This window comes from Cnephaeus nilssonii, assembly GCF_951640355.1.
Source record: "Cnephaeus nilssonii genome assembly, chromosome: 15".
Lineage (NCBI taxonomy): Eukaryota > Metazoa > Chordata > Mammalia > Chiroptera > Vespertilionidae > Cnephaeus > Cnephaeus nilssonii.
The window spans coordinates 34,949,106-34,964,029 of record NC_137086.1 but is presented as its reverse complement, the minus strand read 5'-3'; the positions used below and the strand labels follow the sequence as shown (position 1 = coordinate 34,964,029).

The window sequence follows — 14,924 nt, the reverse complement described above, 5'->3', positions numbered from 1 at the left end:
GATGTATAGGCCGTGCTGATGAATTGGATGTGGGGAGTGCAGGGAAGAGAGGAGTAAGAAGTAATTTCTAGATTTCGGCTTGTGCACTGGGGTGGCAAGAGTGCCATTTCCTAAACTGGGGAAGACTGGACTTGAACAAGCAGGGAGCTGTGGGGCTGTTGGGGAGATACATCACAAGCTCTGTTTTGATTATGTTAAGTTGCAGACACGTATTTGTGTTTCAAATTAGGCGCTGGATACACAAGACTGAAACTACAGGAAGAGAGCTAGGGTCACAGTGAGCCAGGAGAGATCGACTGTTTCAGGCAATCCAAGGTATATTATTTCAAGAAGGTGTTGGAATGTGCTGACAGGCCCAGATTCCAATCCCTGTGTGGGTTCCTTTACCTCTCTGAACTTACTTCTCCACCTATAAAATGAGAATGAAACTTGATTTGGGGGGAGGAGGGGTATGGTGAGACCTTCCTGAGAAGATGGAATGATTCAGATCAAGGGACTTTTCAAACTACTTTTGTCATTATCATTTATTTAAATTAAAGAAATGTGAATTCAGAATTAATGTAAGGTCAAACCTCAAAGTATTTGGCAAAATAAATGCTATTAAGAGCTTGAATAAAATGTTTGTAGTACTTGTGTTATGTTCAACAGACATTAATAAAAAGCACATTTTGAAGAGAATCAAATTCTGATAAATTGTGGTTTGTAAAAATTCAGTGGTACAGTCTCCATAGGGGAGAAGCAATTTGCCTTGTTACTATCAATTAAAAATCAAAAGAGCATCTTTTCCTTGTCTGGTTGTGACTGTCACAGCACAATATCACATGTATATGCCTAAATCCTTTAAATTAGAGAATACAGTAAACTAAGCAAGACTCTGGTATTTAGCAGGGCTTACAGATTATGTGCTATAAAACATTTTCTTTTAAAAATAAACATTTTGTAATCCATTTCAAAAATATCAATTGAAAAATATATAAACTGCAACAAAAGTTTCCAAACAGAAGTTCCAAAACCTTGGCCAAGCCATATATACAACATCAAATAAAATCTAACTTATCAACTAAAACACTCACTAAAAATAATGGTTTCTGTATGTGTTTACTGAGTGTAACACTGCAATATTTCAACAAAAATTGCTGTTCTGTCATATTATTAAAGTCAGCTAAATACTTTGAAGAAATGTCAATTATAAGGCAAATCTTCATTTAAATTAGGAACAGTGCATCTTATATATAAATAATTCCTAAATACATACTTTTTTATGTGCTTATGGTTTGGAAAAATTTTCCTTGAGCACTCTTCTTTGTTAGGAAAATTAAAACATGATCTATAGAATTTTATTTTGATTTCTCTCAAATATATTCAATTTTTCACCCATCAAATGCATTTGGGAATCATTCTTCCTAGACAGCTCTAAAGCAGTAAGTAATTATAACTGCTTTAAAGGACTATTTGAATAGCTATAGACATATGGTTGGGTTTTAGAACCCTGAGCACGGTATAGTGGGTATCTCAGACAACCTAAGTGATTTACTATCCTAAAACTATCAATGGTTATTTTAACAAATTCAGGATGGCACTAGTCTCAGAGAGAAAGAGTCAATAATCAGTAATTCCAGTTCAGATGACCAATAGGTAAGCATTAAAAAAACAAAAGAAAAAAAATTGGATTGACATTGTGCTGTCCATGGAATAACACTGAAAACATTTAACCCTTCTGCCCAACACAAGATATACCTCACCATGACACTTTATTTAATGCAGTCTTGAGATCCGTCCCTCCTTAATATTCATGCAAACTTAAAATCAGCATCACTGAGAATTTCATCACACAAGCTGCAGTGCTAAACGCTACCTCACAATTCACAGGAGACATACCACAGTCGGTGCACATGCACGGTACCACTACCAGGTGTGTTCGCCTAATTTTTTAAGGTCTTAAGAGATCTCAGCTACTCAAGAGTTTAGGCCTCTTCTCTTTCAAATAAATAAATTAATATTAGGAATCTAAACTAATTTGTAAATACTAATTTTCTATATAGCCTAGCATCACCCTAAAAGAAAATTAGGTAAGAATTTCGTATTTACAATTAGATTTCATAAGACCTAATTATATGCTTTCCCTTAGCATTCTGATTTATGATGTTTGCAAGAATAATTAATAAATAACTTAAAACATTTAGAAGTCATTGTTCTGAAGATCTTCAAGAGGTGAGCAATTTCGGATGTCCGGAGGTGTGTCTGCTGCCTCTGTAGTTACATGTTAAGGTGCTTTATGCAGGACGCCCTGGACCAAAACGGCTTTTCGACCTACATTTTTTAAACAGGAAAGAAGGTCAGAGGTGCTTCTAAAACACTAGAAAGTTGCTGCTTAGGTTATGCTTGCTTGACAATATCAAAGTTTAAGAAACTTTATGTAGCTCCATAATCCCTTTTTAAAAACCCTTGGAGTAAAATTCAGATTTTCTTTATTTTGGGGAGATAATATGGTACATGTATTGTATGTTATGGATCTGGAGCAGTGTCCCATCAACAAACGCTTTAATGTTTCTTCACAGTGAAACAAATGAACATTTTCATTAAGTGGGATAAATAAAAACTACAAATAACATCATAGTAGCTCAGTTTAGGTTTGAACTGACAGATATATGAAAAAAATCTTGTGGTTTTCTGAGCTTTCTGGTTTTCTGCATTGCAGATAAGGCTTTGTGTAGTATTAATGATCAAATCTCAGTAAATGTTAATCTTTAAAAGAAAATGTGTGACATAAAATAACACAGGGCCCACAAGTTAGATTTTTAAAAGAGAAATAAAACAAGGAATGAGAAAGACTTCAAGGATTTATATAAAGTAATAATATATAACTCATAAACAGTATAAAATTCTGCTAATTCACAGTAACAATGTTGCTTACATTTTTATCAGCAGTTGGGTCAGAACAGAACTGAATCAATAAACAGAAAACTTATAAAAACTATACTTTCATTAAATTTTGTGCTTATGACCTTTTAAAGTCTTAACTTGTAAGTAAGTTAAAATCTGGTTCTTATTAATGTCATGGTCTAATCCTTGACACAAAACAAAACTCAAATTAGGTGCTTCTAGTGTCATATGATTTTCCCTAAAAAAAAAAAAAAGTCACTTTGAAGCCAATGGCACTCTGAATTCTCTTATGCTGACTTACCTCGTGTTTTTCTCTGAGCTTCCCTGCCGTGCACTGACTGGCACTGTGGCCTTGATTTGTGCTTCGAGCCTGGAATAAATACCGCCTGCAAACTGCAGAGTAAAGGGACAAAATTTAGACATTATCTACAGAATTAACAGAAGCTGTGCTTTATTAAAATGGCATTACTTTTGCCCTAGTGACTTTGGCTCAATGGATAGAGTGTCAGCCTGTGGACTGAAGGGTCTCTGGTTCAAATTCCGGTCAAGGGCACATATCCAGGTTGTGGGCTCAATCCCCAGCAGGGGGCGTCCAGGAAGTACTTACTAGTAAAAGTAACTATTTTGATTTTTGAAAATTCAGGCTCTTTGACTTATAGTTTACATACATTAAAATTCACCTTTTTTAGTAAACATTTTGTTTTGATAGATGCATACAGCTGTGAACCATTGTTACACGGAGACAGAATTGTTCCTTCACCCCAAGAAAATCCCCTTGAGCCTCTTTTAAGTCAACCAATTTGACACTACCAATTCTTGGAACCACGGATCTGTTTTATGACCCTACGGTTTTGCATTTTTCTAGAACATTATATAAATAGAATGATACAATCTGTAGACTTTTGCATCTGGCTTCTTTCATTTCGCATAAGTATATGAGATGCATTTATGTTGTTGCATTCAGTAGTTTGTTATAGAACTTGCCAAACTGTTTTCCAAAGTGATCATTCCTTTCGCATCCCTCCTTGGTATATTTGAGAGTTCCAGTTGACCCACATTCTTGCTAGCATGTTTTAAAAAAATATTTAGATATTCTAGTTGGTGTATCATTGAGGTTTTATTTTACATTTCCCTAATGACGAAATCTGTTGCATCTCACCCGGCAGGGGTGGCTCAGTAGTTGAGCGTCTACTGAGGAACCAGGAGGTCGCAGGTTCGATTACCTGTCAGGGCACATGCCCTGAGTTGCAGGCTCCATCCTCAGTAGGGTGTGTGCAGGAGGCAGCTAATCAATGATTCTCATCATTGATGTTTCTCTCTCTCTCTCTCCCTACCTCTCTGAAATCAATAAAAATATATTTTTAAAAAACATGTTGCATCTTTTCGTGTGCTTATTTGCCACCTGTATCCTTCTTTTAAGAAGTGTATGGTTAATCTTTTGACCTTTTCTTTTAATGGATTGTTTCTTTTATTTCTGAGTTTTGAGTTATAGTATATTCTGAATACAAATCCTTTACCAGATAAGTGTTTTACACATATTTTCTCATAGATTATGATCTGTCTTTTCATTTTCTTATTAGTGTCTTTCAAAAAGAAGAAATTTTACATTTTGATGAAGTCCAATTTGTTAATTTTTTCTTTTATTGATCATGTTTTCGGTGTTGTAGCTAAGATATACATTATTTGCCTAATCCAGGTCACAAAATTTTTTTGCCTATGTTTTCTCTTAGAAATTTTATAGGGAAGTACATTTTTAAATAAAAAAATAGGGGCAAGTCCTAGCTGGTTTGGTTCAGTGGCTAGAGTGTCGGCCTTTGGACTGAAGGGTCCCAGGTTTGATTCTGGTCAAGGTTATACGCCCAGGTTGTGAGCTCGATCCCCAGTAGGGGGCGTCCAGGAAACAGCTAATCAATGATTCTCTCTCATCATTGATGTTTCTATCTCTCTCTCCCTCTCCCTTCCTCTCTGAAATCAATAAAAATTTAAAAAATTTAAAAAACAGCCCTGACCGGTTTGGCTCAGTGGATAGCGCATCCGCCTGCGGACTCAAGGGTCCCAGGTTCGATTCCGGTCAAGGGCATGTACCTTGGTTGCAGGCACATCCCCAGTGGGGGTGTGTGCAGGAGGCAGCTGATTGATGTTTCTCTCTCATCGATGTTTCTAACTCTCTATTCCTCTCCCTTCCTCTCTGTAAAAAATCAATAAAATATATTTTTTTTAAAAAAGAAGAAATCCAACTCTTTAAAAAAAAATTAAAAAACAGCAGCAAGAGTATAACTAAACATTACCAATACTGTGATAATACATAATGTTATGATTAATATGTAATTCTAGTAAGAACATAGGTATTTCTAGTCATCATTTTCAGCAAGATAATATCTTATTTTAGAGATAACATCTAAGCCCTGAAAGCAGGGTGATCAAATCAGCAACTTCCTGAAAGTCACCCTCTGGATAGTCAGCATCTGGTCGGCAATGCACAGTTAGCCTCCGTTGGTGTGACATCACACATCCAGTGACAATGCACTTCACTGTATGTGTTATAGAGGACCTACAAACCACGGACAATAAGAGGTAGCAGAAAACTTTTATGTGAATGAACTGGCTAACTGGTATAGAATATAAAAATATTTAAATCATTCTCTTAAAGTTATTTCTAAAACACATTTATATTCCTAATGATGAACAGAAGTAGGAAGGCATATCTAAGCAGGCATAGGGCACTAGTTCATAATTCTTACTTCTTTTGATTCCTTTGACTTGACTCGGTCCAGATCACCCAATCTCATCTTTATAAGGTGCCCTGTAATCTCAGACATCCGTCGTTGATCTGAAGGTAAAAAATAATAAGCCTTACTTTTTATAAGGGTGATTTATAACTTTTATTTCTTAAAAAAGATTGCAACCACCAAGTGTTTATGAAAATGTTTTACAGACTACCTACAACCTATTTATCGTTGAAGAATTTTAGACTACAAGTGGAAAAATGGCTCATACATGGATAATTTTCCTGCTTTTAAGATTACTGTACATCAGCCTAAAACATATTTTGTCATCTTTAGAGTGTAGTGAGCAAAAGTCAGTCTGAGAGACCTTAAAACCATATACGTGCATAAAATAATTATCTACTGTGATTGTCTAGTAATGAAACTCTGGTTGATGTCTAAGGAATGTTTTAATTCTGAGCCTTATTCCAGTTGAAACCTTTAAAGCTATTCAGCATAATTCATAACATAAAAGATTCCTATCATTGTTATTTATACCTAACTTGCATATTACACAAATAGTAAAACTTACCATCTTCTCTTTGTGCATCCTGGTTGAATCTCAAGGATCTTGTGACATCCCACTTATTCTTCTGCATACTCACACTAGTGAAAAGTTAAACAAAAGTCAGCACTGGTGCTTTCAGAGTGAATATTTGACTGGATTCAGGAGCAATACTCACAGGAAAGGAGACACATCTCTAGCAGTTGACTAAAAAAAAGTAGACAACATTAAGGCCCAATTAGAACACATTTACTGATTAGTGCTATAGTTAATAATAAAAGTTTACATTTAATGAGTGCAAAATACTGTACCAAGAGCATTACAAGTATTTCATTTAAGCCTTACAACAATCATGTGAGACAGATGTTATGGCCTCTACTAGAAGCCCGTTGCACAAAAATTCGTGCACTGGGGGGGGGGGGGGGGGGGAGGTGGTCCCTCAGCCCGGCCTGCACCCTCTCACAATCCGGGACCCCTCGGGTAGGGTCCCTAGGCCTGGCCTGAGATCAGGGCCTATCGGGGCTTTCCTTCCCCCCCCCCCCCCCCCGGCTGCAGGCAGCTGGCCCCACCCTGTCTCTGCCACTGCCACTGCTTGCCATCTGTGCAGCGCTGCTCGCCACCCCCCCCACTGCCACCGGTGGCCTCCCTCTGCAGGAGACAGGCATGGGGTGCAATGGCTTGGCTGGCCTGGGCCTCCCTCTGCAGGGTGATCGCTGACCGGCCGCACACCTGCCAGAGTCGCCGCTGGTGGTCTGGGCCCCCCTCTTTCTTTGCTGGGGGGCGGTGCCAGCCCTGTGAGGGGCTGTCTGCCTACCTGATCACCCCTAACGGATGGTCTGCCTACCTGATCACCTCTAACCACTCTGCATGCCTGTCTGATTGCCCCTAACTGCTTGCTTGGGGGTGGGGCCAGCCCGGTGAGGGGCCGTCTGCCTACCTGACTGCCCCTAACCACTGGTCTGCCTACCTGATTGCTCCTAACCACTTGCCTGCCTAGCTGATCACCCCTAACCACTCTGCCTGCCTGCCTGCCTGATCGCCCCTAAATGCTTGCTTGGGGGTGGAGCCAGCCCGGCGATGGGCCGTGGTGGTTCTGGTCTCTGGTCATTATGCTTATGGTGGCTGGCCTTTTATTATATAGGATAATAAAACAGGTTTGTAAAAATTAAGAATTGTATCCAAAGAGAAACAAACTAGGAATTTGAACCCAGCTTTATTTGTCTGATCTGGAAGCCCAGCTTATGCAATCTTTTATAATTCACCCGTTTGTGTGCCTGTAGTACTTAGCACAAAGATGAATGTACAACCCGCCAATTGTGAGGAACTTGTCTCAATCCCAGCTTGCACACATTTTGGAATCCATGGCTTTTCTTTTAGCCAACTGTGGTTCTTACTGTCCTCTTATTCCTACCTGGCTTTTCACCCCTTTCTTGGATGACATGGGGAAATAAGAATTATTTTTAAAAAACATAAAATACATGATGGGGCAAACGTAGATATACAGTTGTTTGTATGGAAAATAATACAATTAATAAATAATAATACAAGAATAGCCAAAACCGGTTTGGCTCAGTGGATAGAGCGTCAGCCTGCGGACTGAAAGGTCCCAGGTTCGATTCCGGTCAAGGGCACGTACCTTGGTTGTGGGCACATCCCCAGTGGGAGGTGTGCAGGAGGCAGAGAATAAACTCTATGCTTCAGGTACTCACAACTGTAAACCTATGTTTGTCCCATCCTCTATAATTTAAAAAATTGTTTTTGTAGTAACATTACGTTTATTTCCCTTTTTTAAAATATATTTTATTGATTTTTTACAGAAAGAAAGGGAGAGGGATAGAGAGTTAGATACATCGATGAGAGAGAAACATCAATCAGCTGCCTCCTGCACACTCCCCACTGGGTATGTGCCTGCAACCAAGATACATGCCCTTGACTGGAATTGAACCTGGGACCCTTGAGTCTGCAGGCCGATGCTCTATCCACTGAGCCAAACCGGTTAGGGCACGTTTATTTCCCTTTTTAAAGAACATCAAGGTGGTCATAGTTACATAACATTTTTCTTTTTCTTTTCTTTTTTAAATTCTTTATTGTTGAAAGTGTTACATATGTCTCCTTTTCCCCTCATTGACCTCCCCCGGCCACTCCCACCCCCCAGCACATGCCCTCACCTTCCTAGTGTCTGTGTCCACTGTTTAGGCTTATATGCGTGCATACAAGTCCTTTGGTTGATCTCTTACCTCCGCCTCCCACCCTCCCCTGCCTTCCCTCTGAGGTTGGTCTGTTCAATGTTTCTATGTTTCTATATCTATTTTTGTCCATCAGTTTATGTTGCTCATCATATTCCACAAATGAGTGAGATCATGTGATACTTATCCTTCTCTGACTGCCTTATTTCACTTAGCATAATGCTCTCCAGGTCCAACCACGCTGTTGCAAATGGTAAGAGTTCTTTCTTTTTTACAGAAGCATAGTACTTTATTGCGTAGATGTACCACAGTTTTTTAATCCACTCATCTGCTGATGGGCATTTAAAGTCTATTTATTTTATTTCATTTTAAAGTCTATTTATTTATTTTATTTTTTAAATATTGGTTCAAAATTCAAAAGGTACCAACAGCACACACAGTAAAAAGCCTCTGCCCCCAGACATTCAGTTCTACTCCTTAGAGGCAACCAATTTTATCAAGTTCTTATGTAGCTTTTGATACACACACACACTGAGTGGCCAGATTATTATGATCTCTGAACGCATAATAATGTGGCCACTCAGTGTGTGTGTATGTGTGTGTGTGTGTGTGTGTGTGTGTGTATTAGAGGCCCGGTGCATGAATTCGTGCATGGGTGGGGTCCAGCCTGGCCAGGAGGAGGGGACATGGGCGGTTGGCCGGCCTGCCTGCTGGTCAAATTCCTGGTCAAGGGGACAATTTGCATATTAGCCTTTTATTATATAGAATACACACTCAGTGGCCAGATTATTATGTGTTCAGAGATCATAATAATCTGGCCACTCAGTGTATATATTTTAATATTTTTATTGACTTCAGAGAGGAAGGGAGAGGGAAAGAAACATCAATGATGAGAGGGAATCATTGATTGGCTGCTTCCTGCACACCCCCTACTGGGGACTGAACCCATAACCTGGGCATGTGCCCTTGACCAGAATTAAACCTGGGACCCTTCAGTCCACAGGCCGATGCTCTATCCACTGAGCTATAACTGGCTAGGGCTCGAGAGACATTTTATTTACATACAACATATTCATATATATTCTTTCACCTATACTACACAAATGGTAGCATAATATACCACTCTAATGCTATTTTGCACTTTCCTTTTTTCACCTGTCAATACATCTTAGAGATATTTAATTAATCTCAGTCTTTATAATAATTTATTCATTTTATACTGCTAGCATTCCATTATGAATATTTGCTTCTCTTCTTTTTCAGATTTCCCCTGGCTATACTTGCTTGCTTATTTCTCAGTATGAACTTTAGATTAGTAGTATATAATTCAGAATTACCTTCTCCAATACCTTTTCTTTCTTCTGACCACAGGGTGAAGACATCTGCTTTTTTGGTTGTTTAGTGAACTTCTTTGGCTTCTCTTTTTTCCCTGATAATAGAAAATTAATGTTAGGAGCATAAGTCCCATATATTTCTCCAAAGCACTTGTTACTTCCAAACAATAAAACCCTTGTGTTCACAAGGGTTTACACTAATGTTCACAACAGCATTATTCATAAGAGCCAAAAACTGGAAACAACCCAAATGTTCATGAAATGGTGATTGGATAAACGAATTATCGTATATTCACACAATAGACTACTACTTTTCAATAAAAAGGAACAAACTATTAATATATGCAATATGGGTGAGTTTCAAAAACATCATAGTAAGTGAAAGAAGCCAGACATAAAAGGCTACTCAGAATTCCACTTATACAAGATGTTAGAAAAGGTAAAACATCGTGACAAAAAGCTTAGTACTGTGGTTGCCTGGGGTTGGGAGTGGGCCAAGGTGACTGAGTGTAAAGGGGCAGGAGGTAACTTCTTGTAATGATGTTCTAGGTCTTGATTTTGGTGGTGGTTATACAACCATATGCCAAAACTCATCAATGTGTACACATTTTAAAAAGGGTGAATCTTATTACATGTAAATTATACCTTAATCAACTGTGAAGAAAACATACAACAGTAGCATTTTCTCCTTGACTAATTAGAATTGAAAAATAATTGATAAAGGACTACATTTAAAGAAAAATTATATGAAACTTGGAAATAAGACAAAGGGTGGATTGCAAGTTTTTTCAGTGCCTACTGGAGGACTGTTACACAGACCTACACAAGGACTGTTTAATTCTCTAAGAGAATGTCCTTCTGTTTGACTTTCCCATCTACTATTGACTGAGGGATCAGGTTCTGTGAAGTTTCATGTTAACTTGCAAATTTTTGTGTTTAATAGAAATGCAAATGATTTCTATCTTGTAGAAAATATAACCCCAAAGGTCATAGGTCTATTGCATTGTAGGAAAATCTGAATCTTGAAATGCTCTTTGAACTACTTTCCCTGCTGTTTCTCTCACCAGTGACTTGAAAATCTTGACATAAGTTCATTCTCTAGTTGTATAAAATCATGTTTTTAATTTTTTGGAGTCACATTTTGATGACTGTTAGTCAATGTTTCATTTGAGTGTCACTTCAAATCATCTCAGGTACTATGATGTGAGTCATAAATTTTGAGAAACCCATTAGAGGTTACACCTGAAATAAAAACTTGGAGGATTCTCAGTACACTGCACTTTCTTTACAATTTTATGAGTATTCTGTGTTAGTGCCAAGGTTAGGAAATTTTGATGGAGCTTCCTTTATTTTCTATATTATAAACCAATATGAAGATTTAGAAAGCCAAGTCCTCATCCGTTGCATTAAAGCCTTCAGAATACACCCCTTCATAAAAGTGAGGTTTGATTTTAAATTTAGAAACCAATGTACTTCTTTAAAGAGGACATACAGATGGCCAAGAGACATATGAAAAAATGCTCCAAGTTACGAATCATCAGATAGATGCGAATTAAAATGACAATGATTTATTACTCCACACCTGTCAGAATGGCAAAGAGGTAAAAAAGAAAACTACAATTGCTGGTAAGGGTGTAGAGAAAAGGGAACCCTAGCCCTACTGGCATGGCTCAGTGGTTGAGATTGATCTATGAGCCAGGAGGTCACGGTTCAATTCCTGGTTAGAGCACATGCCCAGGTTGAGGGCTCGATCCCCAGTGAGGGGCGTGCAGGAGGCAGCCGATCAATGGTTCTCTCTTTCTCATTGATGTTTCTATCTCTCTCTCCCTCTCCCTTCTTCTCTGAAATCAATAAAAATACATTTAAAAAGTTTTTTAAAAGAAAAGAAAAAAGGGGGAACCCTAGTACACTCCTGGTGGGAATGCAAACTACTGAAGCCACTATGGAAAACAGTATGGAGTTTCTTCAAAAAATAAAAATGGGACTGCCATTTGATCCAGTAATCCCACTTTAGGAATAGATCCTATGAATCTGGAAACACCAATCAGAAAGAATATATGCACCCATATATATCTCACTCATATGTGGAATCTAATGAATAAAATAAACAATAAAGAGAGAGAAAAAAGTGAAAAATAAACAAGAAACTGATGAACAAAATAGATCCAGAGACATAGAAGTATGGAATAGACTAATGAATCTATAGAATAGACTAATGAATCTCAGAGGGCAGAATAGATTAACCAAAGAATTTATATGCACAGACAATAGTGTGGTGAAGGCCTGAGGAAGTTGGAGGGTGGTGAGGGGTGGAAGGGGGTTATTGGGGGGAACAAAGAGGACATCTGTAATACTTTCAACAATAAAAATAAATGTTTTTTAAAAGTAAGGCTTGATTTTTAATTTAGAAATCAATGTACTTTGTTTCTTGGATACTTCTTCTTCATCTCCAACTTCATCTTCTGTGACCTCAGATCCAGTGGTATATTCTTCCTCTTCTGAAAATAATGACTGTTGTTTCTGAATTAAAGAAACAATATACATTCTATTAAAAATGTAGTATTTATCACATTCCTAATGAATTTTTTCAAACATGTTTATCTAAATTTATTTTCAACGAATGAGCCAAATAAGAGCTGATAAAATGACCACTGCCTAGCACAACACTGAGTATTGCTTTACATCAAATATTTTTTTATTTCCTTCACAGATTCTAGCAGAGTGATGGGCACCTGACAGGTACTCAGTATTTGCTGAAATCGTACCTCATCACTTAACTGAATGTATGTTCCTTGATAGTAAGAATAAATTAAAACATAGCCCTGTCTGGTTTGACTCAGTAGATAGAGTGCCGGCCTGTGGACTGAAGGGTCCTGGGTTCAATTCCGGTCAAGGGTACGTGCCTGGGTTGTGGGCTGGATCCCCAGTGGGGCGTGCAGGAGGCAGCTGATCAATGATTCCCATCAATCTATCTCTCCCTCTCCCTTTCTCTCTGAAATCAATAAAAATATATTGAAAAATAAATTAAAATATAATAATTGCCAATATTAAAGTAGTCTCATTAACAAGCACATGTGCACATTCTCTGGGTCAGCGGGGTCCTAGAAAACTTAAACGTATCTGTATCTGTTTCCTGTAGCTATCCGCCCTACTGTCTGTCATCACTGATCCAATTCTGACTCCATTTTTGTGAATACTGATGGCAGATGGCATAGTAATGGCAAACAGGTAAAAAAGAAAAAAATCAACTAAGAACTAATCAAATGACCAAATAATTAGAAAGTTCCAATTACAGATTTGTTGTTTTGTTCAGTGTTCTAAATGTGACATAAAAATAATTTTTAATAAGTCATTTAATAGACTTATAAATTACACAGCCAGATAATAGAATATGTATCTGTTTTAAACAATAACATTTTTAGTAAAGTACGAAATTGTAGACACTGAAAAAGATGATAAACGTTTAACTAAAATCTATAAAATAAGATGTTGATAACATTATATTAAACTAAACTGTAGCAAGAAAGAGATCCATGAAAGTGGAATATAGTTGTTTACTTACCAGTTGCAGAGTCCAGTTTTTCAGTGATAAAAACTATAAAAAAGACAAAAGAATAAGAGATGAATAAATCTGCATATACCCAGGTTGCAGCTCCTTATTTCCATATGGATATTGTAGAATAATTTTAAAAAGTTACAACTGTAATTCCCTTTCAAGTTGAAATATAATTTTAAATTCAGGCTGAAAATGATGTATTATTATCTTTTATATTCCCTGTCTAGAGAAGATGTATATGTTTACCAAAACAAAAAACAAAAAACCCAAAAGACATTTCCTAGTGTAATTTCCAAAGGACAAGTAAATCACATGTAGACATAATATTAGTTTTTTTAACTATTTCAATCACTTTTTCCCCCCCAAACAGACGGCCTCCCTCTGGAGTGCTGGATGAGCCCTTGGGGAGCCTCATAGGATAAAATCTTGGGCACCCCTGGAAGGCAGTGGCTTCCTGTTCAATCACTTTTTAATGTTTATATTTTTATAAATTAAAGAACTAGATTATATATGAATATTCAAGAAATCTAATTTGCTATTTTGTATACAGTTCAGAAATAAATGTTAATAATTGAACACTTGTAGCCAGCTGGAGTTCATAACCTCTTTTACAAGGAGTATCTCACTTTCTCAAGTGAAGGCCACCTCAACCGACATGAAGGCAGGAAGCTCACCAGCAAACAGAGACTTCCTGGCTGTTGGCAACAGGAATTAAAGCTTTCTGGTCATATTTCAGTTTTGAAATTTTGGAAAAACTAAATGCACTCCTGATTACAATTTTTAAAAAAGTAATTTTTACCGAAAAGTTTATAGGACTAGGAGGGGACAAAATATACCATTCATACTATCTTCATTTATCAAATCATTATTTACCCATAATAAAAACCCTGAAGGTCATGTTATATTTTTTTCTAAAATTAAAGTCAATTAGTTATTAATTCTTTGAGGACAACAAATGTGCCCTATTATCCTTATAGTCCTTAACTCAGCATAATACCGTGGTATGATCAGGTAGTCAGTAAATACTTATAACTAAAAATTTCAACTTCAATTTCAACTGACCAGGTTTCTGTCAAAGATTAAACGCCATCAATTGTTTATATAAATAAAGAATAAGTGAAACAAGCTACTCACAGCGTTGAGCTCCCCACTTTTGGGGCCCCATGGTGTATTTGGCTCCAGTAAAACATCACAGTCCAGACCCTTCTCATCACAGGGACCAACCCCAGAATCACTAGGAAGAAAAAGACATTTAATGGAGAAGTGTTCAATTTTTTAGGAATTTAAATGCAAATGATATCTTTTTATTGCAAGTGTTTTATAAATTGTTCTTTAGAAGTATATTTCTTTAGTATAAGGTATGCCACTTCAACTTTTACATTTCTTTATTCATCTAGTGATTCCCCTACAGAAATCACTCTATACAGAAATCACACCATTCCTCTCCAGGCATAATACTTGCCAGGTGGTGAAATGGGCTCCTATTATGGGTACTGACCTGCGAACAGCCTTTATTTAAGGGTCCTCCTACCCTCAACCTGACAGCCTGCTGTAGTTACAAGATGACAGAAGTAATTTCAGAAATTACTGACTTCAAGGAGCTCAAATTTATGCAAAGATAACCTCACCAACAACTATTTTTCTAGTTGTTGTGTCAATCAAGCATTCAGGATGAGCTTAAATAACTTGGGAAAA

The 14,924-nt window shown here is 37.4% G+C and overlaps 1 protein-coding gene across 6 annotated transcripts in view; it reads right to left on the bottom strand.

The window, feature by feature from the left end:
* Positions 1-509: 509 nt before the first annotated feature.
* SANBR (SANT and BTB domain regulator of CSR) overlaps positions 510-14,924 on the bottom strand; it is a 42,752-nt gene continuing 28,337 nt past the window's right edge. For all 6 annotated transcript variants that reach the window (XM_079792014.1, XM_079792015.1, XM_079792017.1 and 3 more), the window contains 9 exons: positions 14,364-14,463; positions 13,236-13,268; positions 12,094-12,193; positions 9,677-9,768; positions 6,332-6,360; positions 6,181-6,254; positions 5,625-5,713; positions 3,185-3,276; positions 510-2,310 (listed from right to left, as the gene is read on the bottom strand). In XM_079792014.1, coding sequence (XP_079648140.1) covers positions 2,274-2,310; positions 3,185-3,276; positions 5,625-5,713; positions 6,181-6,254; positions 6,332-6,360; positions 9,677-9,768; positions 12,094-12,193; positions 13,236-13,268; positions 14,364-14,463 — 646 coding nt within the window. In that variant the 3' untranslated portion in view covers positions 510-2,273. The remainder of the gene's footprint in view (positions 2,311-3,184; positions 3,277-5,624; positions 5,714-6,180; positions 6,255-6,331; positions 6,361-9,676; positions 9,769-12,093; positions 12,194-13,235; positions 13,269-14,363; positions 14,464-14,924) is intronic.